The sequence below is a fragment of the Netta rufina genome (assembly GCF_964035555.1).
Source record: "Netta rufina genome assembly, chromosome: 3".
NCBI lineage: Eukaryota > Metazoa > Chordata > Aves > Anseriformes > Anatidae > Netta > Netta rufina.
Window position 1 is genome coordinate 96,525,757 of NC_140125.1, and position 15,716 is coordinate 96,541,472.

A 15,716-nucleotide genomic window follows, 5' to 3' on the forward strand; every position below is an offset into this window, starting at 1 on the left:
TAGATCACATCATGTGACAGTATAAAATCAAACAAATTAACTTTGTAACTTACCATTTCGAGATAAATCAAGTTCCACCAGCTGCATGAAATTTGCTATTTCTGGAGGAAGCCGCTGGATTTCATTATCACTAAGTCCAAGTTTCCGTAACTTCACAAGTTGGAAGAAAGGCTGAAAGAAAAAAAAATACCATGTCAGAAGATAGCCATAAAACTCACACATAAACCTGATAAACATCAGCACAATGCATAAGTTCAACTGGAAGCCGCTTGCAGAATTTGAGCTAAAAGTTATTGCTCAAAATCAGTTGTGCAGACCTCTTTGAGAACTGCCTCAGAAGGAACATTTTGTTTTATTTTCTACACGCAAGCACCGCATCTGTAAAGCCAGCTATTAAAGATCACAGCAGACAGACACTAGCGAAATCCAGAGTGCCTGCTTCAAAATCATTAACGGGGTGAAGCTACCCATCAGGGTAATTGAAAGCATCCTAATTACACACTGGGGTCACTGGGAAGTTAATGCACACAGACACTTCTAAAGGATGATCCAGAAAACCCACAGAGGGGCTGCCAAGGTCTTCTTAGCAGGCGAGCACAGTAACCAACTAGGTTACAGAGCATCCCCCAGGAATACTTCCCTGCCAGCCTCATAAATCCCGTGTTCCTGTCTGCAGAGCGGCCCAGTTTCAGAAGGACTAATGAAAGTTGTGTGTGATGCACACGATTTCAAGTCTCTCCAGCACGAAGAGGAGTAGTCTTGACCACGACTGGCTGGACTCCTCGTATTTTGAGGGTTTGGGGCCTCTGGGCTGCACAGGCATTTTTCCACAGCCCTCAGAGCCTGCCCATCCCATCCACCAGCAGCACATGTGGATGCCTGCACCCTCGTGCTCTCTTCCCCTCAGGAAACTTTTGGGGCAACAGGAAGGTGCTAGCAGGTTTTAAATACCATCTTATATTTAATTATCTGCAATCTCAGAAATCAGCATTTTTTTTTTTAAAGGTACTCTAAGTGAGTTTTCTGACTATCAGCCAATTCTACCTTAAATCGCCACGAAAAGGGGCAGTAAGACAGGCACCTTACTAGGATAAAAGATAAAAGACATCCTTTTAAATCTGTTATCATGGTAGAGGTTTTCAATCTTAGTTTGAGTGTCTTATGCCCAAGATCATAAATCAGGTTTCAGGTATAAGGCTTTGCAACCCCAGCACCAATCTTTCAGTACACATTTTAGTTCCTTGCCTCAGAAAAACAGAACACGATGGAAATTACTGTTTTCCTTCAAAACCATGGCTTCCTTGCAGGGATTAAAAAGGATAGAGCTCTGAAAAGTTTCTAAACACTCAGCAAGCAGAAGGTGCACTAGATGTGAGCAGGACAATTAAAAGGCATTTTGAGAACGGCACTCCTCCCCCCAAAGCATTAAAGGCTCTGATAACGGAGTTAAAATTGTAAGAGGAAGATGAAACGTAGACTTGTAAGTACTTTTAAGCTCTCTAAAAATATGTATTACAATTAAAATAGCCACAAATCTGTTTCTTTTTTTTAATCCTTTTTTGTCCTCACCAGATCCCTACCTGCATTTTCCTATTGTGAACATATTATCTTCTAAACCAACTGCACCCCTTTTGCTGAATACCCGTTAATATGACGAAAGCAAGAATCCATCAACAGCTGAGAAAAGCACTTCAAGATACTTTTGTTAACATACAGGAGTACATCCCACAGAGGAGATCCTAATCTGCCCCAGCGCTGGCCAAAATAAATACTCAGCAAAAAGCACCGACAAGGTGTCTCGCTGCACAGATTTTCCCAGGCACTCTGCAGCTGCTGAACGGCAGCCCAGGTACAAACGCTGCTGTGCTGATACCAGCCCTCTCAGAAGCACCGGTTGTCCTTGCCAGAGGTCCTTTGCAATTGCAAGTGAGAAAAAAAGAGAAGGAACGTGATTAAAAGATGGCAGGAACGCGATTAGAAGACAAAACGGTGATCAAAAAGCTATCAGGAGGTGGGCATCCCCTGGCAGGTGTAAGGGCCCTCGCCTCTCGGTGCATCAGGTGGTGCAGGGGTGCAAGGCACACACACGGAACAAACTCCGTGATATTTAAAGGCACTCTTGTTTCTGTAACAGACTGCTTCAAAGAAACGTGAACCGGGAGCTCTATTTCCAGTTTGCATAACAATTTTCAATGAATGACAGCATTTGCCAGATAAAATCATACACTGCAGTTAGGTGAATGGCAGTTCTTTGAACTTCTTGCTTTGTTTTTTTTTCCTTTACACTCCAGAACTTAATCACTCCTGGATGGTTAGTACATCCCATCTCACCATCCTTTACCAAGGCACAGTGCTAATGCTCTCGAGCGCTCCTGGTGAACCAAACCATAATTTTTTTTTGCTGTATTTGTTTAACCTGTCAGAAAGTCCACGGGGAAGAAACAGAACCGGGAGCACGCTGAAGAGAGATCAGCGAGGGGAAACACACAGCTCCAATCTGTTAGGGCTCCAGCACACGCCAAGCAGAGACCTGCTCCTCCTCTGATGCACTGACCAGAGCTCGGCCCCTGCTTGAAAAGCTACAGCAAGAAGCAAAGCGCCTTACAGCTGGACCCGGGTCACAGGCGAGCATCCACCCCGCACGCCGTAATAGCAGGGTTTGCTTGCAGCCCCGACGTCTCCACGGGTAGCTTGGCAACCCTCTTCATGCTGCTCGGTTCAGCCAGCCTAATTAGCAGGGCCTCAATGAGACAAATAATTCCACGAGCATCAGCACTAAAGAAGCCTACAACTTTCTATTTAGAGGCAATTTCCAGCCTTAAATTGAAGCTTTTCTTGCTATCAAAGAATGCACAGAGGTTTCTCTTAGGGGGATTTTCTAAGAACACATGTCCTGAACAGAGCCCTTCTCCCACTGGAAAAGTGATCAAGTCTCCGCCCAGCCACATACTAAAACAAAACAAAAATCCCAACAACTTCATTCTGACAAAAGTGAGTAAATATCAGGCAATGGAAGGAGAAAAAAAAAAAAAAAAAGGAGATGAGCAAATGACTCATTGGAAAAAAAAAAAAAAAGCTTAACCTCACTTTCACTTTTTTTTTTTTTTGTTTTTCTTTCTTTTACAAACACCAATTACCATTGGCACTCTCCATCCCAGAAACAGAAGTTAACAGAATTAAGCCAGGCCAGTTGGATTGATAAAACTCAAGATTTTCTCCTGGGAAAGTGGCCAAACCAACACATGTTGTTGGCTTCCTTTGAATGATCCGCTCCTGGAACAGAAAGGTGAGTGCCCAAGCACGCTGCCTGAATGCTTCGGCACCTTCCCTGGCAAAAATACATAAATAAATAAAATGGAAATAGATGAAAACAACTGGAAACTGGAATTAAAACCAGAGGAGGGCACGCAGACCTACCTGCAGCTATAGCAGTGCTGGAGACACAGCAAAGCAAAACTCCAAACGGCTTGGCACAGGTGGCACAAATAAATGTTTGCTGTCTGAAGCAAAATGTTTCTATTTAAAGGGCAAATGTTTACTAGCAGCAAAGAGAACAAAAACTAGAGACTTGAACATAATCTACGGCCTAATCTTTAGCAGAAATAGAAACAAGAGAGAGAGGAGGAGGAGGAACACTGCAAATTAACTCTATTTCCAGGGTTGTATTTACACAGGCTAGACAGATTATTTTTTTCTTTTCTGGCGTGTGCAGCTGAGCTGCTGTTGAAAAGCTTAAAAATTTCTAAGTGCTTGCTCTTATGTCATCGTTTCCTTTGACACCAACGAGGACTTTCAAAACATGCATGCTGCCTCAGTTTTTAAGGCTTTTTAAAGTAACTCCAGTATTATACTCCAACAGTAAGTAAATTACCAAGCCACGGTACATGACCTGGTCCCGATTCTTACCCACCACCTCTATTTACTCCAGGCATTTCCCAAACGTGTAAATGCCCAGTTAAAGCGTATCTGCATGTTAGACTAAAACGTAGCATGGAGTAATTTAAAGGCAGTTTAACACCTATTTACATTCCTGCTTCAAATCTGTCTTCAGGCTTCGTTTTCTTCTCCTACACTGTAAACAAAATCAAGGGGGAAAGCCTGGGCTGCATTTGTTCATCTCTGTTGATGAGTTAACTGTCTTCTTTCAATACGCAGATAGCTAAAATTGAAATCAATTTCCTCCAACCCTTTTGTACTGCTTCAGAAAGACCTCATTTTTGGTGAAGTAACAAAACAGCAAACACGATACAGCAATAAACCCATGAGGTAAATTCATGACATGGCCAGCACGACTTTCTCCAACACTCCACAGAATCTCCGAATCGTCTAGGTTGGAAGAGACCTCTGAGATCACCCAGTCCAGCCTCTGACCTAACACTAACAGTCCCCACTAAACCATATCCCTAAGCTCTACATCTAAACGTCTTTTAAAGACCTCCAGGGATGGTGACTCCACCACTTCCCTGGGCAGCCTGTTCCAATGCCTAACAACCCTTTCAGTAAAGAAGTTCTTCCTAATACCCAACCTAAGTCCAGCCTACAAAATCACTTCTTTTTGGTCCCTAGAAGCCACTTTTTTGTTTGCACCATTGCAGGGTTTCAGCAAGAGAGAGGGGGAAACATAACCTTTCTTTAGGCTAACACGAGCTGGGTGGTCAGGACACCAGGAGGTAAAAGTTCAAACCTCCTGGGGCAGAAGCAGCACTGAATGCACTGCTTCCCAGGGACGTAGTTAGTAAGTTCTTGCACAGGCACACCTACAAACACATTCCTTGTGCTTGCAAGCAGGGCAAGCATGAGGAGGAAAGGGCAACTTCTTCCTCATTCCTTTTCCGCTACCCTTTAGGGAGGGATGGGGAAAGAAGTCGTCTGCAGTCGATCCTTTGACCACATGTAGAGGTGATTCAGCACTACAGGTCCCAAGAGAACAGGACACATCGATGCCATACCTTAACCAACACTACATCCCAACTAACTAACTAACCCTCTACATCCTCGCCTTAAACTTTACCAAAGCTTGCTATATCAGGATAGACAGGATATATCAGGATATACCAGGATATACATCAGGATCCCTCCAGTCACCTCGGCTGCTTTCACCTGTGAGCAGGGACAGCTCCTAAGCGGTTTCACGAACGCTGATCCCTCTTGCTCCTCTGGGACAAACACGAGCTGATTTTCAACTTAAGTACCAAGCAGGCTACTGAAACGATTTGTGAGGACAGGGACTAATTAGCAGTGCAGAACAGCAGAGTCACCGTGCAGTCGATGCCTCTATCTCCAAGCGTTTCTGGAAGCAGCTGCTGGATTTTCTCTCGAGCAATGAAGCTCCCCTCAGCAAAGACAGCAAAAGTACAGCTGCTCCACGCACCTGAGGTCTCTCATTCTGTCCTCCCGTGTTTCATGGCAGAAACAGAACTGCTACAGGTTTTTGGCACGGTGAAAGACTGTTTCATATGTGCTAACCACAGCTGTGGAATATGCTGAAACTGCACTTTGGTATTGCAGCATCCTAGCACCAAGTCTGCCATCATGAATAATAATGGCAGAAAGCACAGGGGCAGGCATTCAGGCGGGAATCCCCAAGAACCATTAGTAAAATGATTAAATTTTGTGACAAACTAAAGGATTAATGAAAGCTCACAGCCCATCCTAAGCAGAACCAGATGTCACAACTGCTATCTCCCCTTCCAGTGAGGCTTCAAAGCCCTGTATGAAGGGTCAGCCAGGCAGAAGGGGTGCGGTGAGGAAGGGTCTACAGGAGGGAGAGCGAAGATGACAACAGCTGCCTCACTGCAGCTGGCATTCAACCCCGACCTGTCCCTTTTCTGGCCCCTATTTTCAAAGGGTCTGCCACCTTCTGAAATAGAGTCAATGATGGGGTGGTTCCAGCACCTAGGTTGTTACCACTCACCTTCTCTTCCTGCTGTACAGAAGAGAACCAAAATGCTGCTCCACCAAGCAATGAACAGGTTGCCTCGTACTGTTTTCTAGTTGGTAAGGATTTATTTTCTCCTATATGTTGATAAAGCAGAGGCAATACAGCTTAGCAAGCATGTGATGCTGTGGCCATTAGAGTACCAAGACAGGAGGAAATATCTCTGCCTTTCAGAGAGGCCAGAAAGCGTCTGCTATGACAAAACACAGATTCAATGCAGTTAAATGCACTTGCCCTTTGAAGAGAAGAAAAAAACACAAAACATTTAATCTCACTAATGAATTTGTAGCATGCATTTTTCTAGTATACAAGATTGTTGGCAGGAGGTTAACATCTTTATTAGACCAAGTGATATAATTAGAAAAATAACTATGTATAATCATAAAACTTATTTCAGAGCTACATTTGTATAATTTCTGCCCCCAAACCTTGCCTTATCCTTGTACGTACATCACACGGAGAAGGGGCTCTACCAATCTTCTTCAGCAAAACACCCTTGACAGGACAAAAAAAGTTGGAAGTAGTGAAACATAACCACCTCGTTACTTTCTCCCAGCTGAGGTCAAAAATCACACCTAGTAACAGCTGAGCTCTGCTGATGCTGGGAGAAATAAATTTAATAAATAAACAAACAGAAATGCTGATAGGAAATACTTTCAACCAAGAAGATTTCAAGTAAAATTTGCCCAAAAATGTACCAAAATCAACCTCCTGGCCGTTAACAGCAAAGTCAGACTTTGTGGGGAGCACCAGAGTAAGCTCTTCCTCTGTTCCCATCTGATCACAGTCTCTCAAATCTCACGTCAAAAGGCACAGTACTTATTTTAAGTCTTAAGCATATATAAATAAAGAGACAATTAGCTGATAGTAAACTTATGTGGATCCTTCAACACAGCAGTCTGTGTTTATAGGAATGCTAATGTAAGGATCCAATGATTTTTCTCTACAAAACATTATTTTAATGATCAAGCATACATTGCACACTAGTAGTAATTAATAATGTTCACAAATGTTTTTATGTTCATTTTTTTTCAAAAACTAAGTATTCTCAAGACATCCGACTTGAAAAGTTGGAAGTGTTCTTACAAAGTATTTTACGTAGCATTTGTCATACTGAAAACACTTCTTAAACTTTCAGTAACATTAGCTTTATTGTGCACACAGAGCACAGTTTCAGACTGCCATAATTCTCTGATGTTAACTGGAAGCACACACTTGTTCCAGTTGTATAGTGATGGTATTTCTTCAAGGATTTACAGCATGATGTGAGAAACACCACAGCGCTATCACTGTTAAAAGTAAAGCTCAAAATCTGAGGGTGTACAAACAATGAAAAACATGAGAAATCTATCTGTATCATGGAAAACATCCCGTGCTAACTAAGGACAGGTGGAATCCTTGATAGGCTCTCTACAGAATAGCTGAGGTTGGAAGGGACCTCCAGAGACCATTTAGTCCAAACCCACTTTCCAAGGCAGGGTTAGATGCAGCAGGTCACTCAGGACCGTGTCTGGTCAGATTTTGAACATCTCCAACAATGGAAACCCCACAAGCTCCCTGTACAACCTGTAGCAGTGTTTGGCCGCTCTCACCTAAGTGTTTTCTTACTTGAGATGGGATTGCCTGTGTTTCAGCTTGTGCCTATCAACTCTGGGCCTGTGACCAAGGGAAGTTTTGCTCTGTCCCTCCCATCAGGTGGGATACACACCAACCAGATCCCTCCTGAGCCAAGGTCCTCTGAATGGCAGCACAACCCCCTGATGTATCCTCCCAGGTTTGTATCACCTGCAAACTGGCTGATGGAGCACTCTGCCCCAGCACCCAGGTTATTAATGAAGATGTTAAATAATATTGGCCTCAGTATCAATGTCTGGTTACACCACTAGGGACCTGTCAGGACTTTGTGCCACTGATGGCAACCCTCTGAGCCTGGCAAGTCAGCTTTTTTTTCTGTCCACCTCACTGCCCACCTACCCAGCTCCATATTTCATCAGCTTGTCTATGAGGGTGTTACAGGAGACAGGGCTGAGGGCCTGGCTAAAGGCAGGACAACCAACATCCACTGCTTCACCCTCATCCACTCACCTCATTCTGGAAGGCTATCAGGTTGGTTAAGCAAATGTCTCCTTCATAAACCCATAGTAAGCAATTCCAACCTCTTTCTTGTCCTTCCCATGTCTGGAATTGGCTTCCAGGAGGATTTTCATCAGCACCTTCAGAGGTGAGGCTGATCAGCCTGTAGGCACTCCTATTTCTAACAGGAAGACCTGGGGTACATCTGCTTTCTTCCAGTTCTGCAGATCTTCTCCTGGTCACCAAAACCTTTCAAAAATAATCAAGAGTAGCCTCACAGTGACATTCCCCAGCTCGCTCAGCACTCATGGGTGTCTCCTACCAGGTCCCATGGACTTGTGTATGCCCACGTTGTTTAAATGTTCTCTAACCTGATCCTTACCTAAAAGTAAGTCTTCCTTATTCCAGACTTTCCCCACGTGTCTCAGGAACGTGGGATTGCTGAGGGCCAGCCTCAGCAGTAGAGGCCAAAATGAAGAAGGCTTTGAGCACCTCAGCTTTTTCAGTGTCCTCTGTCATCAAGTCATTTGCCCCACTCAAATGCAGGACCACATTTTTTTCCTTTTGCTGCTGAGGTCCCTGCTTGTCTTCTTGTCCTTATCAGCCTTTCCCACATCCAACTCCAAACAGGCTTTGGTGCTTTTAAGCCCATACAGCATCCCTGGGTCACCTGTCCATGCTCCAACCTGTTCTACACTTTTTTTTTTTTTTTTTTGTCCGAGTGTCATTGAGCTCTTCTTTATCCTTGTACACTTCCTGTCACCTTTGCTTCATTTTCTGCTTATCAGAATGGTCTTTCTTGAGATTAGAGGCAACTGATGAAAGTCAGCCAGCTCTCCTGAACAGTATCCCACAGATTCCTCCAAGCAGATTCCTGAACACACCAAAATATGCTCTCCTGAAGCCCATGGCTGAGATCCTGCCTTTTGTTCTGCTCCCTCCTCTCAGGATCCCGAACTCGACTATCTCATGGCCACTACAGCCACGGTGCCCCTGACCTTCACATCCTGATCTGTCCCTTCTTGATTATAAGCAGCGGCCCAGCGCAGCACCTCTGTTCACTGACTCCTCCACCACCTGTGTTAGGAGTTATCATCAGTGCTCCCCCTCTTTGCCTTCCTGGTCTCTTCTCCTCCCAGAGCCAATATCTGTTCCTTGCAGCACTCCAGCCATGGGAGCTGTCGCGCCACAGCTCCACAATCCCAATGAGATCTATAAATTTGAAAAAAGTAAATAAAATGCTCTAGACGTTTACATTTTAAGAAGGGACAGTTACAACCCGTAAGCACAAACCTAAAAGAGGTTTAGTGTATCATTTCTTTCCACAGCTGCCTACTGGCCGTCAACCAAGCGTCCTTCAGGCCTGTGGTTGCATAATGGAAGAAACTATGGTAGAACAGTGAAATTTTGCCTAAAAGAGGTATTTTCAAAAAACAAGGTGTGGTGTGGGAAGAACAGAGCGACTTTTTCCTTAGGGAGCCTTCAGAAGATTTTGCTACGATAACAGCACCCGGGATTTCAACACCACAGGTAACAAAGAGACGCAGAGCTGCTGCCGAGCCGAGCGCTCGGCTTGGGTTTCTCTCAGGTGGAAACTGGGGCACGGGAGGTGGCCAGGGCCTCAGCAGCTCTCCTGGGGAAGAGGTCTCACATCAGCCAAGGAACCCTACAGAAAAGCATTAGCATATAGCACCGAGAAATAAAAATCACAGACACAGTTATGGGTAAGCTCAGAGAAGCACAACGATTCCGAGTCCTATCAGATTATGTCCACAAACACTACAGAAAAATAATCTCCAAAAGAAGAAAGAGCTCAGCAGACTCTCAAGCTAAACTAAGTGCACACATAACATTTTTTTTCCTTTTCTTTTTCTTTTCCCACTGGAGTTTTCACATAAACAACATCTGCACAAAGTCTCATAGGAAAGTGGTCTTTATCCTTTGAGGAAAACAACACAGCAGTCACGAGACAAAACAGCAGCAAAACAAGAGTCAAGCTATTTCCACTACTCACCAACGCAACAAAACAAGCGAGTGATTTAAGATAAAAGCTACAGTGGAATACTGCATTCAAAGGCTCGTAAGAAATTGCAATTTTCTGCAAAACAGGGAAGAAGAAAACAAAAACAATGCAGAAATTTCCTCGGACAGCGAAATGAAGCTGACAGCATGTCCTGGCCCTTAAATTCTAAGGTAGGAGACAACATTTAATGGACGTCAGACTGATCTATAGCATTGAAAGCATCCTATTTGTACCTGATGCTTTTCATGAGATTAGCTATTGAAATGCAGCATGCAGAATGTGTTATTTTCTTCCATCAAAGCAATTTGCCAGAAAGCCTGTACCTCAGTGAAGTGTAGTTCTTGACACGTAGCAAATGACACAATACACATCACAGCTTAGCCTCCAAGTTTTCACTCAAGGAAAATGAAAACGATCCAGGCTGAAGAGAAAAGCACAAACCACACCTTGATGTTGCTCTGTGCGCGCTGGTGACCACATACGCTTTTTCCCAATAAAATCAAATCCACCAAATATTCACTGCGAGGCACTTAGATAGGATATCCTGCATCCAACACGGATGAGGATTTTTTTTTTTCAAAGGAGAGCCACCCTCTACAAAACTGGCCCTAGACAAAGGCCTTCCTTTGGAGACTGAAGGGCGCAGCTCTTTAATTTGTCTTGTAAAGCAGAAGCGGTGAGAAGCGTGCTGACAGCTAGAAATTGCTGTTCTGTGGGAAAATAGCCACATCTGCCAAGAAGGGATATAGAGACCTCAGTATTGTGGAAAACCACCAGCAGCTTAATAGTACAGCCTGCTGCTCCAGCACATCCCACCAGGCTGGCTCATCCTGCAGGAAGGGCAGGAGCAGGAGATGGAGTCTGCGAGGCTGGAGAAAGGAAGGGGAGAGAGCAGAGTCCAAAGGGAAAAAAAAAATAAGGGCAGCCAAGAATCAGGCACAGAAGGGATGTGAAAGGAAGCAAGGAGCAGGAACGCAAGGCAGAAAGGGCTGTTTAGGAAGTGAGCAAGATCCTGGGACACTGAAGGGCAGGGGAGGAAGGGAAGGTACAAGGGCAAGGAGCCTGGGACACCGGTGGCAAGAGAGAAGAAAGGGCGCTGTCAGCACGAGCACAGGCAAGGTCTCTGTCAGGTCACTGGGGAGTGGAAGGAAGAAGAAATCTGGGGAATGGGGCAGAGCGGTTAGGGAGGCCTGGGAAAAGGTCAGCAGTACTTACCGAAAAGGGGAAACCAAAAGCATCGCTGTGCAGTAGCAAAAAGCTTTTTTTTTTTTTTTAAGTTACAGTACAAATAAAAATGACTAACTTGTACTCCTGAGAGGATGACTGGTATATATAAAAAAATTCGCAGGAAAAAGTGGGTCGGAGAAGCCAAGTTTGCCCGTTCTTGTCTCGGTCCATGTGTGCATTAACACCCAAAGGAGACAACAAGGTGAGGAACGGAAATAATGTGGAGCAGAGACATCTCTTCTTGGACATCACTTTTGCAAATGTTTTCCAGATCAACCCTTCTTGTCCCCTCACAAACAAGTGAAGGCTTCTACCACACGTTTTGGCCAGCCAACACAACAGAAATAAACACAACGAAGTAATTCTTTCAAAATAATTCAAGACTATTTCCTGTTTCTCCTCTCCTAGGGATAGCTCAGATGACTCTCATAATGCACCAGTGTTGCTGAGTTTCTCTGCTGGTCTTTTCCAATCATGACACTACAGCACCTTTTAAAGTTGTTTTCTGTCTTTTGGGGGATTTTTGAGTATATTTTTTTATTATTATTATTTTTTGTTTGTTTTGCATAGGATCTTAGCTTGTGCCATGCCCTGCTGCCCTACAAGAATAGTACTAAGCACATTAGCAAACACTGCACATTAAACAAGCCTCAGACTACTTCTGTACCTCAAAACAGGGGTTTTGGGGTGTGCTGTAGAGTATTCTTTCACTGGTGTAACCAACCAACCAAAGCTGGTACTTAACACAGGTGGGGTCAAGGAGAAACAGGTGAGAAGGGGGAAGTCTGTGCATCCAACACAAGCTGAGAGCAACCAGCAGAGCCTTCCAGCAGTTATTACACCCTCCTGTAGTAGACTCTGTTGGTACATACCATGGGAAGGAAAACAAACGCAGAAAGTCCATCTATTCCAATGTGCCATGCGCTGATATTTATCTGCCTTGGAAAGCTCTAAGGGGCAAAAAAAAAAAGCACAAGTGGAAGGAAAACAGATGTCTAGAGATAAAACAGGCATCAGTGTCTCGGAGCTGCTGCGTGGCCAAGCTTGGAAAAGATCTCACTGATACCTGCTTGGCTCCAGAGGAGTATTCACAAGACCTCCTGCCTGCTGTAACAGCCATTTCAGAGCGCTCCTCCCCACATTAGGAAGATGAGGTCTAAACAACCAAAGCACAGAATGAAGAGCAGGGCAGCAGTTACGGTTTTGCTCATTCATTCCGCTATTGTAACCTCCACTGTGAGTCAAACAGCCTACAGAGTGATTCTTCCTCGTTATTTCACGGTGAGCCTTTACAGCAGAAACTTCCTGAGGATGATCATGAACATCTCAGCAACACAGATGCCTCACTGGTGTTACGGAATACATCACGGACGGCATCAGCAGTCTGCAGATGATTCACTGGGAATCAGCACAGATCGCTGTGAACTTCAGGACTTTGTCAAGTATGGGAATCTGTCTAACGAGCAAGTCACCGAGAGTTAAACAAGTCTCCGGATGTGCTAAGGACCGAACTGAGCCTAATCATGGCTTCATTTTGCCTTGCTGCCTTTATCCACATAGATAGGAAACTTAAGCAAGGTAAGACCATTATAATGCACCACAGGAGATTAAGGGCCTCATGACTACTAAGATCTATGCTGACCTAACAGTTTGTTAATTACACACCCTCATGATTTCCCCAGTGTTTTCTGTGCAGGAGGCATGGTGTGTCCCTGCTTTTCGTACATATTTCCAGTTCTGCACTTTTCATCACACTAACCTTCTAATACAGAGAACCAACAGTTTATCCTGTAGCTAACTTTCAAAGAAAAATCTTCCATTATTCTCCTGAGCCAGGCTCCTATAGAATTTTGTAGCAGAAATTTCACGCGAGCTTCTTCCCATCTGTTTCCAGCTTCAGTAGATTGGCATCACATCCAGGACTGCAGCTGTAATTTTTGTACCTGAAACACCTACAGAGTCAACATTTATCCGAGGTGAAGGCACTACATTCCACTTATCAGAAACCACTAATAAGGAACTGATGAGGAAAGTTCATAGGTCACTGCAGAAAGCCCTAATAAAAATGCCTTCCTATGTTGTAGAGAAGGCAGAATGTATTTCACCGGATTCCTCCTACCACGGCCAAAACCCCACAAACATATTCCTACAGTATATTTAGGCACTACTGTAATGTGATCCATGCACATAAGAAAAAAAATCTCCAACTTTATTTCCTTGATTCTACTACAATGCTCTGGTCCCCCCTCCAGTTTGTTTGTTTGTTTTTCACATGTATGGGACTCAATATGCACACATATTTAAGTAACGGGAAGAAGTGGTCTTCTTCAGTCATCATGGGACAAAAAAGGCCACTTCATAAGTTACAGTTCAAGGAAGAAGAGAAACAATGAATAGCTGCAGTCTGTTTTCAGAAATAAATTGTATGTAATACCACCACCAACAGACATATCCGCATTCATCATTTACATTTGTACACAGCCACCAGTATGGGGGGCTTGGTTTCTTTTTCAAAGGGATAGCCATAGTTTGCAGTGGGATTGAAACCACACACATTCCTGTAATAAAAAAGTCCTATAATAAAAAGGGTACAAGCTTGAAAGCCATCACTATGAAAAAAGTCCAGTACACACACACAAAAAAAAAAAAAAAAAAAGGCTCATGCGCCTAGCCTGTGCACAAAGCCAGCAGAAATTGCTGGAAGTAAAAATAGCACCCACACTGAGGCTATGTAAACCAGTTTTGCTCTACTTCAGAAGGATAAAGAGCTCAGTCACAACAAGGCACAAACCTGTTTCTGGGTTTTTCAGAAGAAAAAGCCAAGTACATAATAAGTCATTTCAGCTAAACATCTTTACTGCTGCCTGTGCAAGGACTTCTTCCTCATACTTACTCTCCCTACGTGAGAAGAAGTTTACGTAAGAGTAATGAGTGTGGAAAAAAAAAAAAAAAGTAATGCTGTTTAAGTTTTAGCGTGAACAGACCCACTTTGGTTCAGGTAGAAACAAGGGTGCTTTTGAACGTGTTTCTGGCTACCAAGTTCGGCTGCTCAGCTTCCACGGCAGGGCGAGTTTCACACTCCGAGGTCCAGCTTCTCGATAACGCTTCCCCTCTCGTGTTACCAGCCACAGGCTTGCGAGGAGCCTGAAGTTTAAAGAGGAAGCTCTGAAAAACGCCCTTGGTTTACCAAGCCCAGCGTGGATCGCGCTGTGTGGCGGCCGGGTGGCCGAGTATCGCGCTGAGGTATCCTGCCATAAAGTTTCTCCAGCAAAGCCACCAGGTGCCAGCCTGCACGTCCCAAGCGCCGTGGAGCTGGGCTGAGAGAAGCGTCGCTTTTTATTATCAGAAAGCTGCATAAACAGGAATCTGGATGGGTTTTGTGGTGTTTTTTTTTGGAGGAAGCGAGGCGCTGACAAGCAAAGGGGGGCTGTGGCGATGGAAAGGCAGAGGCGCAAGGTAGTTTCTGGGAGTCGTGCAGAGGGACGTGCACGGTGCCAGCTGCCGGAGGGGGGTGTTTTACAGCGGTGAGGGCTACGCTGGCTCCATTCCCCTCCTTTATGGGGTCGGGGTTAAAAGGATCCGCTCGGGCTGGGGCGGGCCGGGCCGAGCCGAGCGGTAACCGGCGTGAAATGGCCGCGCTGCCCCCTCCCGCCCCCCGCTGCCCCCGGGCACCTGCCCGCACCCCCAAAGCCCTGAACACCCCCGGGGGATTACCGGGGGGCTGTCTGCTCGCCCCGCTCACCTTGGGCAGCTCCCGGAGCTGGTTGGCGTCCAGCAGCAGCTCCTCCAGGCTGCGGCTGTAGCGGTAGATCTCCTCGGGCACGGCGGCCAGCGAGCAGTGCCGCTTGTCGATGGACTCCACATGGCGGTTGCAGCGCCACAGGGGGATGCAGTGAAACATCGCCGCGACGCCCCGCCGGGGGGGAGGCGGCGGGCAAGCCGCATCCAGCGGCCAGCAGCGGGGCCCCCGGGGCGAGCGAGGCGGCCGCCGGAGGCTGGCAGAAAGGGGACGGCCGAGGGAGCCGCGGAGCCGGGAGCGAGGAGCCGGGAGCGGCCGCCCCCCCCTCAGTGCTGGGCGCGGGGCCGCTGCCGTCCCCGCAGGGGCATCGCGGGGCGCCGGGCGCAGCGCTGCTGGCGGCCGCCGCGCATTCCCGCGCCTGACCCGGAACACGGCGGCCGCTCCCCCTCCTTCCCTGCCTGCCCTCCCTCCTGCTCTCCCTTCCCTCCCTCTTCCCTCCCTCCCCCGTCCCGCCTGACATCAGCGGGGCCCGCCCCGGGGCCGCGCCGTGCTGCCGGGGGGGTCCCCAGCCCGCCCTGCCCTGCCCGGGGATCGCGGTCGCGTTTGGCTTTTCCCCGGTGGTTGGGTGCCAGGCAGGGTGACTGCAGGGACGGGACAATGCTGCTGTGGTAGACCGTGCCATTAATATCCATATATCTATATCTATCTGTATGCTG

General features: G+C 46.1%; 1 protein-coding gene across 1 annotated transcript in view; it reads right to left on the bottom strand.

Moving 5' to 3' along the window:
* LRRC1 (leucine rich repeat containing 1) overlaps window positions 1-15,370 on the bottom strand; it is a 68,263-nt gene extending 52,893 nt beyond the window's left edge. The window contains exons 1-2 of the mRNA XM_084283938.1: window positions 15,004-15,370; window positions 54-171 (exon numbers count right to left, since the gene is read on the bottom strand). Of these exons, the coding sequence (XP_084140064.1) occupies window positions 54-171; window positions 15,004-15,162 (277 nt within the window). The 5' untranslated portion in view covers window positions 15,163-15,370. The remainder of the gene's footprint in view (window positions 1-53; window positions 172-15,003) is intronic.
* Between the last annotated feature and the right edge of the window lie 346 nt (window positions 15,371-15,716).